Below are 17086 nucleotides of genomic sequence, written 5' to 3'. Positions count from 1 at the left end.
CATTCAGTTTGATTGTGTGAATATTAGTGCTCTCTTTTAATTCTTTTCTTGCTTCTGCAGGTTCATGACACATCGAACCATTGCTTGAGTTTGCAGTCATGGAATTGTGGTCTCTGTTGGGATTTTCATGTCTCAAAAAAATATTATTTCTGTGTAAATTAAATGGTATTCACTTTTGATAAATGCTTCAATGCCTGTATGTGTGTCTTCAGGTTGTGTTTGAGTCCGTATTTCCTCCTCACACAGCACACACGTTGCAGAGTCAATGCACGGGTGCAAATGGGTATGAGCGACCATCCTTAATTTGAGGAGGAAATTCAGATTAATTCGTTGTGTTTGAACTAGACTCTCTGTCTCTCTGTTTAGGGTATATTTTTTTCCTTTTAATTCCTCCTTTAGACATAAGAGTTAAAACAATATTTGATAGGAGATGGAGTTGTTAATTAATTAGTACTTTTTGAAAACAAATTAAGGAAAGGTTTTAGTATAAAGCATAAGCCTCAAGGGAGGTTTAATTAGTTTTTTCAAAAGTACTTCCTTTATTGATATTTCATTAAACCAGCAAATTAAAACGACAGCAATAACAACTAACTGAAAAGTGAAGGAACACAAACAGACTAAAGACCAAATACTATAGCACACAGGGCAGGAGACACAGTAGCAAACTAGAGATCTAAAACACTACAACTTAAGGAGGACTGTTAGAACTGGTAGCCCTGTCTTTATTTAAAATATAAAGATCAATGATCGATCCATAGCAATCACAGCATCAATCCACGTATTGAGCAATCGCATGCAGTTTAATCATTTCCACATTACTGAGGCTGCAAAAGCAAATTAAAGCAACATTAAACAATTAATAATATAATCAGTACTGCTGCATGTAAGTAATTACTAGGATCTGAGCAAGTAGTCATCTAATTTAATTTGTCTCTACTTTAATTTCTGATGCATATTAAAGTAAAGAAATGAAGAGTTTGGATCGGTGGGACTTATAATACGTACCAACTCCCGAAAGGATCCACTCGTCGTCATCAGTGACGTTCCAGGCGAAAAATCCACGTAGTCCTTCCCTACTAGCATATTTAACCTTGGTTTTAATTGCCTTTACATCATCATAGCAAATCCAAGTTGATCCAGAATGACAGTAATTGGTCCCCAAGTCTGCTTTGTATAATATTGCTGCTTCGTTTTTCTGAATGAAGGCATCGATTTCTTTGTAAGACATTTTACCGTCAGCGGTAAAGGGGCCAATTGCTGGTGCACCCAGACCATTTCTTGCAGGGTCAGCGAGCTTAAATGCGAAGCCATAGAAATTCAAACCCATAACTATTTTATCACGAGCCAACCCGGCCCTAATCCAGGATTGGATGCAGGAACTCGTGCAGAGTCGGCCATGCCGCTCGTATAGAGGGGCATGAGAACTAGTAACCTGAAACGAATACGGCATGTAATAGTCATAAGCCTTAACGTTGACCCAGTCCAGATTCTCCTTCATTGAATCAACTGGGTAAGTTATTCTTGCACGGCCTGCACGACGTTCTGGGGAGTGATAAACAGATGCCGTTAAGAGCAATTCCGCCGGCTGGCTAGCGGAAGTTGCCTTGGCTTTCACGTTAGCTCTCCACTCCTTCAAAAGTAGACCCAGGTTAGTCGTATCATCAGTTTCGGTATCGAGGAAATTCCAGTCAAGGTTGAGCCCATCGAATGAATGTTTTAGAGCAATTTCTATGGAAGAATCAATGAATTCCTTCCGAGAAGTGGCATCACTTGCCATGGAAGAAAAATAGTCAGCTGGGGTGTTTTCTCCACCAATGGAGAGAAGGGTTTTAATACTCGGGTTGCTTCGTTGCAGTGTGGTTTTGAAGGTGGACAAAGTGATTTGGTCTTGGGGAGGGATTGTAACCTGGTTCTGAGGGTCTAAGTCTGCGAATGCATAGAAGAAATGTGTAAAGAAAGATGCATCAATGTCAGACACTGGGATTCCACTGTCTGGGAGCCAGTAGCCGGCCTTAACCACTGCCATGGAATGAAGCCGAAGGAGGAGAACGAACACAAAAGAGGAAAAGAGAGACTGTCCCCTATTTTTTTTGGAAGCCTGGAAGGGATAGTTTATCTGGATAGAATGCCTTTCAGAATGAGCATATTTATAGACAAAAAAGTCAATTCCATTCCTTAGGCCTGTTAATTAATGTTCCTTACTTCCTTAATTACAAAATGAAAAAGATATAAGACCGTAGGGGCATTCATTAATAATTGTTATGTTGTATTTTAATTCAAACTTCCCATAAGTCACATCACACATGCAAGTGTAGTAGGTCTCTACTTTGTCTCTCCTCACACTCACACTCACACTGGGGCGCCTCACATGCACATCGACGGTGCATTGGGAACATCTCCATCCATCTCCCGTGAATAATAACTTAAAAGTAAGTACGGGAGATGTTCTCCAGTCCCCACGCATGGTAGGATGTGCTTGTGAGGAGCAGATCCGGTCTCTGTTTGTTTGATCACATGGGAAACCAACTCTTTGCTAGTACACCTGAAGGCTTTATGCATGAAGATTTTGTAAAACCCTTGTTGGAGGAGCAAGGTGTGAAATCGATGGTGACAATTACGTTTTACGTTTTGTGGTTGTTGGCAAAATTTAATTAATGCATGTTATTGAGAGGTTTCCATAATCGAATGGATTAATTAGGTATTAATTTATAAGATGTAAGATGTGTTATAAAAATCCTGATAACTACCTCAGATTTGTCTCCATTCGGGAGACTTTTCCTTTTCTTTATTTTTTTTTTATTTTAAAAGTTGAATAATTTATTTTCAGTAACTACCTCAGATTTATCCTCATTTGGATTATTAATTTTAAAAGTTTAATAACCTATTTTCAATAATAATCAAATCAAGATTACGTCACACTAACATTTGTCTCTTCTGGACGGCATGTTCCACTTCCTTACGTTTTAGCAGCTCGCCACCAGCCAGTTCGGCACTCTGGTCAGCTCGGCACCTAATAGGCAGCTCGGCCCTTTGGTCACTTCATCACCTAATCTACCCAGTTCAGACCAATTCGGCACCTAACCTGCCCATCTTGCCTCAGTCAGCTCGACACCAAATCTTCCCCCAGTTCGGCCGAGTCAGCTCGGCATCCAGGTCCTCATCCAGCAAAAGTTCTCCACTTTGGCCTCTTAGTCATCGACCACTTGGAAGCAGACGAAATGACGAGGTATTTAGCACAAAAAATTGAGACTTGGCCAAAAAATTGATTCGTCAATTGGCGTCGTCTGTGGAACTCAAAGGCCAAAAATTTAGTTTCTCACCTTTTAGAAACTAAAAGCTCTCACATTCTAGTTTCCATTTTCTAGGAACTCAAAGGCTATGCAGGAAGTTGATGACCAATAGACTAAGCAGCTCTACCAACTTTATTTCAACTCGGATAAAGCCTCATCAGTCCTCTTCGCGAGGTACCCTCTATAAATATGAGCTCTTTGTGGCTTCCGCGGGAGTAGGCGGCCAACAGACTGCATGGACGCCTTTTCCGGTCGAGCCTTCCAAGGCTCCCGTGCGAGCTGTTGACCTAAAGTCAGTAGTGTTGCCCCCGTAGGTCGAGCTCCTAGTAGCTTCTTGTAGGAGTGGGTAACCGATGTCACTAACAAGGCTAATGCAGCGCAGCCGTAGCTCTAAAATGTCGAGTTGATAAAAGACCTCGGCACCACATAAGACCTAGTCGCCTCTTCGGCATGGGCAAAATCAAAGATCAAGGAGAGTGGACTACGAGTCGCTCCCAGAGCCTAAGGGCTAAAGTGCCGAACTGGCAAAGACAATGGCACCACAAAAAACCCAGTCGCCTCTTCGGCATGGGCAAAATCAAGGGTATGGAGAGTGGACCGCGTGTCACTCACAGAGTCTAAAGAATTGAATCGACACTTATGAGCTCATCGAATTAGTCATTTCAGGCCAAAAGGAGCAATCTACTCCATTCGCCGAGTTACTTTCAGCTCGGGAGTGGGGGGCAAATGATGAGGGCGGATTTGGCCCTCCAATGATATTGTGACACATGGCACCTCGGAACAACTAGGTGACACCTGGAACCACTTAGGCAACAACTTCCCTTAGCCAAGTTGATGGTGTCCCACCTGGTGGCCTGGCCCAAGCGCGACCTGGCGAACTGGCCTAGGCGCCGACCTGGCGGCCTGGCACAGGTGCGAACTGGCAGCCTAGCACAGGCGCCGACCTAGCATCCTGGCACAGGCGCCGACCAAGCGACCTGCGAGACGTGCTCGCCGACAAATTCAGCACACATATCCTAACACTCCTACTCTCCTTGGAAGTTGGCCCACGTACCGAACGATTCGGAGGGTGGTCAACATGCTTGGCGGTTGCCTCAAGGAATCACAGACCACTTAGATGACTTCTCGGAAATCTCGGATGCGGTGCATGAAACCCACGCCAAACTATGCCTATATAAAGGCACCAACCCCAATGGCATAGGGGGCAAATAAGCATATTCTATCTCTCATACTTTGTGATTTTTAGCTCGTTGTCTACTATGAGATTACTCACTTAAGCATCGGAGCGACCTCGTTGGGTTAGCCACCCCAAGTCCTCTGACATTGGTTCCTCGCAGGTCTAAAGAACTATGCCTATATTTATTGCTTGTTATATATAAGCAATAAATAAGTAAAATAACATAAACAAACTGTAAAATTTCCAATTATTTGATTAAGACATGTAAAAAATACATAAACTATCAATTATCCTTACATAAAATTCAAATTATTATTAAATCCAATATGTAATACATAAAGTTCATATGCTTTCCAACAATATATGGGTGGAAAGGATTGGATTTAGCCAAATACCATAGCCTATATACCCATACCTGTACAGGTTGTAGAATCCCAAAACTCGCCTCCTCCCCAAAATCTGTATCTGTCTTTCAAGCAAATAAAAAAAAAAAAAAAAAAAAACACACTATCAAGGCAGGTATGTGGATACCCAAGGGTAGGGTAAATATTAACATCCTAGCTCTTCTGCTATTTCCTCTTTTTTTTTTTTAAGTAAATCTCGTAAACAATATTCTAGCTACAACTAGGGGTGATTATTTCAGCCCGGCCCAGCCTAGCCCGGAAAATCTGGTTTTGGGCCTAGGTTTTTTGTTAAGGCCCAGCCCGCATCAGACCCACAAAATTTAGGACCGGGCTTGGGCATTGTTTTTTAGGCCCGGCCCGGATATTTAAAAATAATATAATATATATAATATAATATATATATATATATATATATATCTTTATGTATATATGTTATTTAAAAATATTTGATAATTGATGTTTTATATATTAAATAGAGATTTGTAGGAAATTAAAGATTTTAATCCTACAGCCTTAGATATTACCAAATTCAAATTTAGTATTTAATGGAAAATAGAAATTACTAAACCTTAATCTTCTCGGCTGTCTCTCTCTCTCTCTCTCACCAATTTTACAAAACCATCGCCAATTCGGGCGGAAGTGATGAACCTTATCGGTTGGTAGCGTTATCTTCCAACTAACGCGGAAACGGGTGCTATCGTGACAAAAATCCCAGAACTGATCCGTGAAACCCACGAGGACACGACTATATAAAGGCTCCACCCGAGAGGTTCAAGGTACGCGTGATTATTCTGCTCTCTTGCTCTCTACACTCTAAAGCTTTCTAAGCTCGCAACAGTCTACTGATTTAAGCATCGGAGCGACCACGCCGTGCTAGAAACCCCGGGTTCTCTGATCATTTTGCAGATCAACTTTGTCCGTCGTCCGCCTAGAATCCAGATCACCTCCAGCAGGGAGCAGCTAGATCGCACTACATCATTTGGCGTCGTCTGTGGGAATCGCTGCAAAAAGCCTTTTTTCCACCATTAATCACAGAATCAAATCCATGGCATCATCCTCCAACAACGCCAGACAAAACAACAAAGCGAACGTCTCCGGGGGGCAGCCTCAGTTCCCGTCTGTCTGCATAGGTCAGTTCACCATACCGTTTACTGTGGCTGGGGTCCCAACACTGACCATGCCTCAAGCAACTACACAGGTAAACGCACCACTCCCCCCAGTAGTTGGCGCGACCTTTGCTTAACCATCTGTGGTTCCCCATGGAGTCGGGCAATCCCAGCTTGACGACCTGCTACACTGTGTCCGAGTCATTCAGGTCCAAATGCAACAGGTCCAACAGTATCAACACTATCAACAGCAAGTCCTCCATCATCTCTACCAGCAACAGTATCAGCAGGAATTCCCTCCTCTGCAACAAAATCAGCAACCGGTTCCACCTCGGCACCCAGAGGTACAGAACCAATCTCGTCAGCAGAACACTCGCTCTCCCCGTCGAGGCGAGACCACCCAAGTTCCACTTCCTCTTAGGAGTCAGGTCTCGTCCCGCGGCAGGAGGGATAGACAAGTCACCCCGTCCGCTTCACATGGCAACATGGTGAACAGGTCAGGAGATACACAGCCGGCTAGAGCCATTTTACCCCGGCCCTCGCATCATAAAGGTTCTTTTGCAGGGAACTGGTTCGTGGTTCTGGCCATAGACTCAAGGCGAGGCCCTTCCGTCCAAGGCAGTCAGCCTCAGCAACCAGAGTCACTCCGCGCCAGAATGGTACCCGAACACACAGAGGTCAGCAGCACCAATGTGGAGCTGATCAAACAACAGCAACGAAGGCGTCACAAGGCACGCCGATCTACAGTTCTTAGCCAGCTCACCGGGCCTAGCCAGCCAAAGCAGGTAAAAGGTAAAGAGGAGGTGAGCTCAGTAGCCAAAAAGACCCCTCCTCTCCTCTCCGGGTCATCCCCTCTGTCCTCCGAGCTCCTGGCGACCCCGATGCCGAAGGACTTCAAAATGCCTCTGCTGGACAAATACGATGGATCTTTTGATCCAAACGATCATGTGGACTCCTTCCAGTCCCAGATGCACCTAGCTGGGGCTGATGAGTCCTGCATGTGCGTGGCCTTCTCCACAACGTTCAAAGGAGTAGCTCGCACATGGTACAGGAACCTCGTGCCAGGGACATTCAAAAGCTGGACGCAGTTCGTAGAGATGTTCACCTCGCACTTTATCACTAGCAAGAAGTGCTTGAGGTCCCAAGAAAGCCTCCTCAACATAGTCCAAAGAGAAGGGGAGTCTATCAAAAGCTACATTAAACACTTCAACGACACCTTCTTACAGATCCCCGATCTAGACCCAGCTGTGAGGCTCACGACAGCGAAAAAAGGTATTACCCACACGGAATTCAAGTGGCATGTAGTGGCCAACATGCCGAAGGACATCGCCGAATTCCTCAAGCTCGCCGATCAGTTCATCGGGACCGAAGAAGAGATGAACCAGAAAAATGAAATTCCAGCGGAAAAGAGGAAAATAGAAGGTGACAACGGTGGCAGCAAATGAAGAAAGAGCAAGTCCCCGACCAGGGGAGGAAACAAATCCGGGAGCCGATCTCCTTCACGATCTCATTAGTCAAGTCGGCATTCCAGAACTCCGCCGATTGAAAGGACGAGCTACACGCCCCTCAATGCGAAGCGATGAGAAATTCTTATGGCGATCAAAGACGCCTCCTACGTGAAGTGGCCACCTCGGTTGAGGGGAGATTCCGCCACCAGAAACAGAAATGTATATTGTCATTTTTATAAAGACCACAGTCATAGCACCAAAAGTTGTTAAAATCTCCGTGATGAGATTGAAGAGCTCATCTGTCGCGGATATCTAAAAAAATTCATACAGAAAGGAGACAGAGATCAGGCTAACCGCCAAACAAACCGGCAGGGGGAGGAAAGAAATAATGCTCCCGAATCCACCAACGGGCAGAGTGAGCAGCCGCAAAGATAGTTACTAGAAGAAAGACCGATCCACGGAGTAATCAATATGATTACTGACGGATCCATCATCGCGGACTGCACCTCAACAACGGGTAAAGCCTCATTTACAAATGGAGCCTTAGTTACAAACAAAAAAAATAAAGAAGGCTGGTAGGTGCATTTACTAATATTTGTTTTGTTATATTTTAATTCAAAATTCGAATCAGTCCGAAGTCACATGCAAGTGTTTGGAACGGATATTGTATTCTTTAAAAAACAGCGCCATGTCAGCAATACCTCATTTTTTTTCTTTTGCTAGCATCAATATGCTAATGCATGCTGTGGCATTGAAAAATGCCATTGTGGCAAAAACCAGCAATAGTCCCAAAAAAAAAATATAACAAATCATTTATTTAAAAAACGATATTGGTTCCAAATTGTTGTTGGAACCAATATCGTTGACCAATATGGAACCGTTAGTCCATGGCAGCACACATGTTGACCAATAGGGATTATTATTATTATTGAAAAGGTTTTTTATATCCCAATTGTTGTTGGAATTTGAGAAAACTCCATCTATGTCATGATTCCATTGCCTATTGAGGTTTATGTATAACCTTCGGCCAATAAACACGTTTTGTCCTTAATTATTGGCAAAACTTAAATTAATGCATGTTATTGAGAAGTTTCCATCATCCAGATGATTAATTAGGTATAATAACTTCGAAGATGTTCCTGATAACTACTCCAGATTTGTCCCCATTCGTGTAAGACTTTTTTTTTTCTTTTTTTTTTTTAATTTTGTATGTTGTATACTTTATTGATTACATCTAACCATGATTTGTCTCTTAGAGAGGGCATGTTATATACACTTCTTTATGGAAAATTCATGATACCGAAAAGTAATTGTAAGGTTTCAATTTGTTCAAAGAAAAAGAAATAAATAATAACTAATTTTAAATTATCGTTTAAAGTTATTTAATATCAAAATAAGATTGAAACAAAAGATACCTATGCTTGTTAATAGTTATTGGATTGGACCAATTTGGTCCAAAATATTTATTAGATTGGATTGGACCTGGTCCATCGGTAACAAAATTATATTGAATTGGGTTGGATTAAGTCAATATCTAGTCCATTGATATAAGATAAGAATATATATGCCAATGGTCCAAAGTAGAAATGTATAATGACAAGAAAATCCTTCCCATAAATAACAAAATTAAAAGATCTTTCTATCAAATTTAAGTTTTGAAAAATACCAATGCCCAAATATATAGATTCTACAAATTCCAATTATCACATCTAGATCCCCATTTTCAACTGTAGCCTCTCTTCAAACAAGACTAGGGTTGAAACTCAGAATACCAATTTGTTTTCATAAAAAATAAAATTGTATTTTTGGTTCAAACAGAAAAAAAAAACAATATTTTATTAATAATAATTGATCATTAAACTTAGCTTCCCACTATTTCTTTCTTCCTTTATTTTTCTTGTAAAAATTGATCTCTACTCCTTTTATAGACTATTTGGACTTTCTACATTTTCTCCAAACATGATTATCCTATTTATGGACCCAAATAGCATAAAGGCATTTTGATCTTGCAAAACTCTAAATTGGTAATATCAGTGTATTTTTGGATTTATGAGAATTTCCAAAAATAATATGATGGCATTCTATTAACCCTTATGATAATATATAATGGAAGGATGTTTGTATTAAGCAAACATAAGTAATAGGAATCATCTTATTATCCTCACATTAAATAGATTTCTCAGCTGCTTTTTAAGTGGCTTCTGACAAAATGGAATTAACCTGTGATCCTGATCAATGCCATTAACCTCTTGTGATCCCCAACTGCTCTCCACCGCCACCGCCCACCACCACTTTTAATCTTTCATTCCACTCCACCAGGAAGTCAGGAACCCTCCCCGTTTTAGTTTAAAACTTTTTCAAGGCTCCAGTACAAAGTGTGTGGTTAAGTTTGGAACTTGGGTTCTAAACTTTCTAAGACTAAGACATCAACCACACCAAGTTGTCTCTGATGACAACAAGATTGCAAATATAGTTCCACATATCAACATACCATGTCAAAGCAACAAAATTCAAATCAATGGAAAGTTCTCCAAATCTTACAGAATCTGGTTCGGGGGAAGATATGAGAAGCCCCAGACAAGGATTTGTAATATATTTATCCAACTCTTAAAGTCTTGACAACAAATCCTAATAAACACAAGTGATAAAAGATCTTCTGTATTGGCTCTTGCCTGTCTTCCACTTCATATGAGATGGCCTCACTTTTTTGGAATCACCACTCACAGGCCAATTTGCACTTTCAGTGAGACAAAAGGGAGACCAAGTGGGCTCTCCAGTAACATTTGAAAGACCATTAAAACAAGGTGGAAATGATCAGAATGCATTAATTGCTTGTTCATTTTAGACAGAATGTTCTTCCCTCACAAAAGGGCTTCTCCAATATTCTTCCCTCTCTCTCGCTGTTAACATAATCTGTTCCAGAAGAAACACCAATCTGATTGTTTCCAACTGAATTCACAGAATGTTGTTTGAGCTTGTTTAAACATTAATTAATTACTTACCAGTTGACACATGCAGAAAGAGCTTAAGGTTATTGCATGCATCTCTTTGCCAAGGCCATAAGTCGACAGGGTCCTTGTGTGTTTGTGTCCATAACAACATCATACCTGAATATTTTGTTTTTAAATTATGAACCCATTTGAGGACTGAATTAGATAACTAAATATTGATTTATGAATGCCATCAAAAAAAGACAAGCCAATTATATATATTAAAAGAAGACGAACCTTTCATCAAAGGTTGTATTAGCAGCTGAGTTCAATATTACATCGACTTCTTCTGCAATGTCTTCAGCTAACTTTGCTTTTATTCCAATTAGATTCACAGATGTTTCCCACAACAGGAACTAATTTGCTCAACATGAAAGCTTCATACGATTTTCCACGGGCATGTTGATGGCACTTGAAAAGTTGTGTTCTTAAGATCTAAACATCTTTAATGAAGTAAAGAAAAATTTGAGACACCATGATAATTGATAATACTAGAACTGAACTTAAAATATAGAATCCTTCAATAAACATACTTCAGCCTTCAATCTGTTCATTGCAGATTCCTTGTTCATTACATCTGGAGACATCATCAAATTTCTAACTGGAGACTTCAGATTAAGCAAAGCTCGGTCAAATGGTCTATTCTGGGAAGCTGTTTGGCCCCATTTTCTAGCAAGGGGCTGGCATTCTGAGCAGCCTAAGTCTTTCAAGAGAAACAGATGAGGATAGCTCTGAGGAGCCAACAGATGAGCCAGATTCTGCTGACGTGTTGTCAAATGATCAAGCAAATACCAACACTTCCAGCCCAATGAAGGTTATCTTTGACAAGGGAGTGCACTCTGATTTGTCAGATTGTGGGCTTAGTGTTTTGGTGCAGGAGAAGCTAATGAATAACCCAGTTCCTATGAATTTCCCAGAGAACAATCACAAGGATCTGTCTGTCCATATGTCTAATAACAAACATCAGAGGAAGAACCAATTTAGCCGGAGAGTGAAATCTGGCCACTCAAACTATTGAGCTCCTGTCACAAAACGGCGGAGATTAACTGCTTGTAGTCGCAGTTTGAACAATTTCTCTGTAGCTCCAGGACAGGAGGAGCCCCATTGCCAGTCAGACTCACCTGATGGAAGTGAAAACATGGTTTCTCAAATGGGTATGTCTCTGGATAAGGCATCATCTACTAGCTCTTCTGCTAAAGACAATCCGGACAAGTGCTGCGACGGCATCTGCAAAGGCATTCCTGGCCAGAACTTTTTCGGCACAGAACTACCTCATGAGAAACCAAAACCCCGGACATTGATTGACCTGAACCTACCCATGTCCCACCGGATTTTGAAATTGATGAGCCCTTTTTCATGGAGGTGACAGACAGCCAGGATGACCCAAGTCAAGGGGGTCATCCATTCCATCTGAAAGACAGCACATGGAGGAGTCAGAGGTGTTACAAACCTCAAACAACATTGCTACCACAGAAGAGCAGCATATTGCAAATGCTAGGAGGCATATTGCAAATGCTAGGAGGCATAGCACTAGAAACCGGCCATTGACCACTAGAGCCTTGGAAGCTCTTGCTTCTGGATTCTTTAACACTAAACGGAGGAAGAGGAGCCCTGATGCTCTGTCGCATGAGAGCTCAATATCATTGTAGCCGTGTTTCATTTTCTCATCATTGACAAGAAAAATGAAGAAAATGACAAAAGCTTTATTGAATTGGCATTCTAATTTTATCTTTATTTTTGTAAATTAGGAAGGCGAAGTCCAATATACATGGGAAGATAGCCTGAAAAGCTGTTCTGCATGAGATATATATACCTCTCAGACTTGAGATGTGTCGTTAAATATATTATTAAGGAATTGAATGGATCCTGTCAATTTCAATTGGTTGGAAAACAAAGCCAATTCCATTAAATTCATCAGCAGATTACGTACCAATAAGCTCCTTCGGAATACTTGTTCGTAAGATGTTGGAAAACAAGCGAAGCCTTCCTAATTACAATGATGTAAATTGTTACTCAACCCTTGTTCATGTCTGGTCTGTGGGTTATATATATTAATTTGCAATTTGCTGAGATGGTGAACCAGAGACCTTTTAATATTATTCCCTCGGGACACTTGAAGATTGATGAACTGTTCAAGATTTTCTGATATTTGGGCCGGTGCTCCAACTGCAAAAGCATGCAAGACCACGGTTGACCCTCATTACCTAATTTCAAGTCTCTACCATTACCCAAGTGGCCTCTTGCAACAGTTGTGTCAAACTTGGAAGCAAAAGAATTATTTCACGGAATGCACTCAAGCATGAATTAATGCTTCAAGTGCTGTGAGGTGGGTACGAGCGACCATCCTTAATTTGAGGAGGAAATTCAGATTAATTCGTTGTGTTTGAACTAGACTCTCTGTCTCTCTGTTTAGGGTATATTTTTTTCCTTTTAATTCCTCCTTTAGACATAAGAGTTAAAACAATATTTGATAGGAGATGGAGTTGTTAATTAATTAGTACTTTTTGAAAACAAATTAAGGAAAGGTTTTAGTATAAAGCATAAGCCTCAAGGGAGGTTTAATTAGTTTTTTCAAAAGTACTTCCTTTATTGATATTTCATTAAACCAGCAAATTAAAATGACAGCAATAACAACTAACTGAAAAGTGAAGGAACACAAACAGACTAAAGACCAAATACTATAGCACACAGGGCAGGAGACACAGTAGCAAACTAGAGATCTAAAACACTACAACTTAAGGAGGACTGTTATCAGTCTTGAACCCTAATGGATTTCAGGTTCGAAAATAAGAAGAAAGGTAAAGAGAAAAAAGGAGGAAGAGGGAAGAGAAGCAGTAGAACACAAGAGTTGAAAATGAGGAGCAGAAGCTTAATGTTCTACCGCCGCCACTTTAATTAATATTTATAAGTTATGCTCATTACATGGAAAGGACAGATCTGCCCTTAGTCTTTACATAACAAATAGAGCAAAAATAAGACTAAAATAAATAACAACTGAAACAACTAAATGACCAATAGCTAACCCTAGGCAGACTAGAACACCTTCTACCCTACGAACACAGTGGGACCGTAGCTGTGGGGCCCACATACATCAGTGTTCTCTACACTCCCCCTCAAGTTGGGAATAAATGTTTATCATTCCCAACTTGGATAGATCTGCCTCTAGCTTCTTCCGTGGTACAGCTTTGGTGAGGATATCTGCCAGCTGCATGTTGGAGGTGATGTATGGGAGACACACTTCTTGTGACGAGACCCTCTCTCGTACAAAGTGTCGATCAACTTCAATATGTTTAGTCCTGTCATGCTGCACTGGGTTGTGTGCTATATTAATAGCCGCTTGATTATCACAATACAGCATCAAGGGCTTCTCATACTCAATACCCAACTCCCCAAGTAGTGATCTCAGCCAAAGAATTTCAGCCACTCCGTTAGCCATTGACCTGTACTCAGCTTCAGCACTAGATCTGGAGACAACACTCTGTTTCTTACTCCTCCAAGAGACCAGGTTACCTCCCACAAGAGCACAATATCCAGAGGTAGACCTCCTGTCATCAACACTCCCAGCCCAATCGGCATCCGTATGGACTTCCACCTTCATGTGGCCATTGTTCTTGAACAGTATACCTCTACCCGGGCATCTCTTCAAGTATGCTAGTATTCTTTCTGCTGCTAGAAGGTGCGTGGTTCTAGGAGATGTCTGGTCTGGTAATGGTTAGGTAGTTCAGCTTGCCCAGGCAGAGAAGGAAGAGCCTGACTTCCCCGGAGGATGAGGACGAGGACGAGGTGGACCCCTGAGGCTAGCGGCTCTGCTTTTCTGTTCTTCTGATTACTGGTGGCTCTCGGGTGCCAAAACCTAGTCTTGAAAAGATCTTCTTGGGCGGTTGTGCCCTTTTTTTATCTTTTGTTGAACTTTCTCGAGCTGTTTGGCTCGGTTTTTTTTTTATGGCATGGCAGTCAAATTTCTCTTTTCTTCTAAGTATGGTGTGCTCTTTTTATTTTTATTTTATTTATTTATTTATTTTTTTACTAAAGCGATCTCATCACTCGAGCTATTAGAGCTACATACCCAAAGTAGGATTTTTCGGTAGTCGGTGTTTTAGCCCTTAGGCTGAGGAGGTGATTTGTACTTCGGTTGGCCTTATTACCTAGCTAATATCAAGTTTACCATTATCAAGTGGCCTCCTAAGGATCTTGTAACTATTGTCCCAAACCTTGAAGCAGCTGGAGTTGATCTTCGACTCTATCATGACTACTTGAAAAGGATATTGGCGAATATGTTGATATAAGTAGTGATTCATTCAGTTTGATTGTGTGAATATTAGTGCTCTCTTTTAATTCTTTTCTTGCTTCTGCAGGTTCATGACACATCGAACCATTGCTTGAGTTTGCAGTCATGGAATTGTGGTCTCTGTTGGGATTTTCATGTCTCAAAAAAATATTATTTCTGTGTAAATTAAATGGTATTCACTTTTGATAAATGCTTCAATGCCTGTATGTGTGTCTTCAGGTTGTGTTTGAGTCCGTATTTCCTCCTCACACAGCACACACGTTGCAGAGTCAATGCACGGGTGCAAATGGGTATGAGCGACCATCCTTAATTTGAGGAGGAAATTCAGATTAATTCGTTGTGTTTGAACTAGACTCTCTGTCTCTCTGTTTAGGGTATATTTTTTTCCTTTTAATTCCTCCTTTAGACATAAGAGTTAAAACAATATTTGATAGGAGATGGAGTTGTTAATTAATTAGTACTTTTTGAAAACAAATTAAGGAAAGGTTTTAGTATAAAGCATAAGCCTCAAGGGAGGTTTAATTAGTTTTTTCAAAAGTACTTCCTTTATTGATATTTCATTAAACCAGCAAATTAAAACGACAGCAATAACAACTAACTGAAAAGTGAAGGAACACAAACAGACTAAAGACCAAATACTATAGCACACAGGGCAGGAGACACAGTAGCAAACTAGAGATCTAAAACACTACAACTTAAGGAGGACTGTTAGAACTGGTAGCCCTGTCTTTATTTAAAATATAAAGATCAATGATCGATCCATAGCAATCACAGCATCAATCCACGTATTGAGCAATCGCATGCAGTTTAATCATTTCCACATTACTGAGGCTGCAAAAGCAAATTAAAGCAACATTAAACAATTAATAATATAATCAGTACTGCTGCATGTAAGTAATTACTAGGATCTGAGCAAGTAGTCATCTAATTTAATTTGTCTCTACTTTAATTTCTGATGCATATTAAAGTAAAGAAATGAAGAGTTTGGATCGGTGGGACTTATAATACGTACCAACTCCCGAAAGGATCCACTCGTCGTCATCAGTGACGTTCCAGGCGAAAAATCCACGTAGTCCTTCCCTACTAGCATATTTAACCTTGGTTTTAATTGCCTTTACATCATCATAGCAAATCCAAGTTGATCCAGAATGACAGTAATTGGTCCCCAAGTCTGCTTTGTATAATATTGCTGCTTCGTTTTTCTGAATGAAGGCATCGATTTCTTTGTAAGACATTTTACCGTCAGCGGTAAAGGGGCCAATTGCTGGTGCACCCAGACCATTTCTTGCAGGGTCAGCGAGCTTAAATGCGAAGCCATAGAAATTCAAACCCATAACTATTTTATCACGAGCCAACCCGGCCCTAATCCAGGATTGGATGCAGGAACTCGTGCAGAGTCGGCCATGCCGCTCGTATAGAGGGGCATGAGAACTAGTAACCTGAAACGAATACGGCATGTAATAGTCATAAGCCTTAACGTTGACCCAGTCCAGATTCTCCTTCATTGAATCAACTGGGTAAGTTATTCTTGCACGGCCTGCACGACGTTCTGGGGAGTGATAAACAGATGCCGTTAAGAGCAATTCCGCCGGCTGGCTAGCGGAAGTTGCCTTGGCTTTCACGTTAGCTCTCCACTCCTTCAAAAGTAGACCCAGGTTAGTCGTATCATCAGTTTCGGTATCGAGGAAATTCCAGTCAAGGTTGAGCCCATCGAATGAATGTTTTAGAGCAATTTCTATGGAAGAATCAATGAATTCCTTCCGAGAAGTGGCATCACTTGCCATGGAAGAAAAATAGTCAGCTGGGGTGTTTTCTCCACCAATGGAGAGAAGGGTTTTAATACTCGGGTTGCTTCGTTGCAGTGTGGTTTTGAAGGTGGACAAAGTGATTTGGTCTTGGGGAGGGATTGTAACCTGGTTCTGAGGGTCTAAGTCTGCGAATGCATAGAAGAAATGTGTAAAGAAAGATGCATCAATGTCAGACACTGGGATTCCACTGTCTGGGAGCCAGTAGCCGGCCTTAACCACTGCCATGGAATGAAGCCGAAGGAGGAGAACGAACACAAAAGAGGAAAAGAGAGACTGTCCCCTATTTTTTTTGGAAGCCTGGAAGGGATAGTTTATCTGGATAGAATGCCTTTCAGAATGAGCATATTTATAGACAAAAAAGTCAATTCCATTCCTTAGGCCTGTTAATTAATGTTCCTTACTTCCTTAATTACAAAATGAAAAAGATATAAGACCGTAGGGGCATTCATTAATAATTGTTATGTTGTATTTTAATTCAAACTTCCCATAAGTCACATCACACATGCAAGTGTAGTAGGTCTCTACTTTGTCTCTCCTCACACTCACACTCACACTGGGGCGCCTCACATGCACAT

General features: G+C 41.1%; 2 protein-coding genes across 2 annotated transcripts; both read right to left on the bottom strand.

The window, feature by feature from the left end:
* Positions 1 to 519: 519 nt before the first annotated feature.
* LOC148789715 (class V chitinase-like) lies at positions 520 to 2132 on the bottom strand. The gene is made up of 2 exons (XM_088892480.1): positions 1006 to 2132; positions 520 to 824 (listed from the first exon to the last, which is right to left on the bottom strand). Exons 1-2 carry the CDS (start codon positions 2024 to 2026, stop codon positions 805 to 807), a joined length of 1041 nt encoding a protein of 346 aa, XP_088748606.1. The 5' UTR covers positions 2027 to 2132; the 3' UTR covers positions 520 to 804.
* A 13097-nt stretch (positions 2133 to 15229) lies between these two features.
* Positions 15230 to 16842, bottom strand: LOC148789714 (class V chitinase-like). Its single transcript, XM_088892515.1, has 2 exons — positions 15716 to 16842; positions 15230 to 15534 (listed from the first exon to the last, which is right to left on the bottom strand). Exons 1-2 carry the CDS (start codon positions 16734 to 16736, stop codon positions 15515 to 15517), a joined length of 1041 nt encoding a protein of 346 aa, XP_088748641.1. The 5' UTR covers positions 16737 to 16842; the 3' UTR covers positions 15230 to 15514.
* Between the last annotated feature and the right edge of the window lie 244 nt (positions 16843 to 17086).

Source organism: Nelumbo nucifera, chromosome 8 (genome assembly GCF_055504915.1).
Source record: "Nelumbo nucifera cultivar China Antique chromosome 8, China Antique-T2T, whole genome shotgun sequence".
Taxonomy (NCBI): domain Eukaryota; kingdom Viridiplantae; phylum Streptophyta; class Magnoliopsida; order Proteales; family Nelumbonaceae; genus Nelumbo; species Nelumbo nucifera.
The sequence above is the reverse complement of the archived record's forward strand: the minus strand, read 5'-3'. Positions and strand labels throughout refer to the sequence as shown.

What these genes read in the sequence shown, in the direction of transcription:
- LOC148789715 (XM_088892480.1), bottom strand. Translation starts at nt 2,026, where the DNA reads ATGGCAGTGGTTAAGGCCGGCTACTGGCTCCCAGACAGTGGAATCCCA. An exon ending in GTGGATCCTTTCGGGAGTTG is followed by an intron (nt 825 to 1,005) that starts GTACGTATTATA and finishes TTGCTTTTGCAG; the next exon opens with CCTCAGTAATGTGGAAATGA.
- LOC148789714 (XM_088892515.1), bottom strand. Translation starts at nt 16,736, where the DNA reads ATGGCAGTGGTTAAGGCCGGCTACTGGCTCCCAGACAGTGGAATCCCA. An exon ending in GTGGATCCTTTCGGGAGTTG is followed by an intron (nt 15,535 to 15,715) that starts GTACGTATTATA and finishes TTGCTTTTGCAG; the next exon opens with CCTCAGTAATGTGGAAATGA.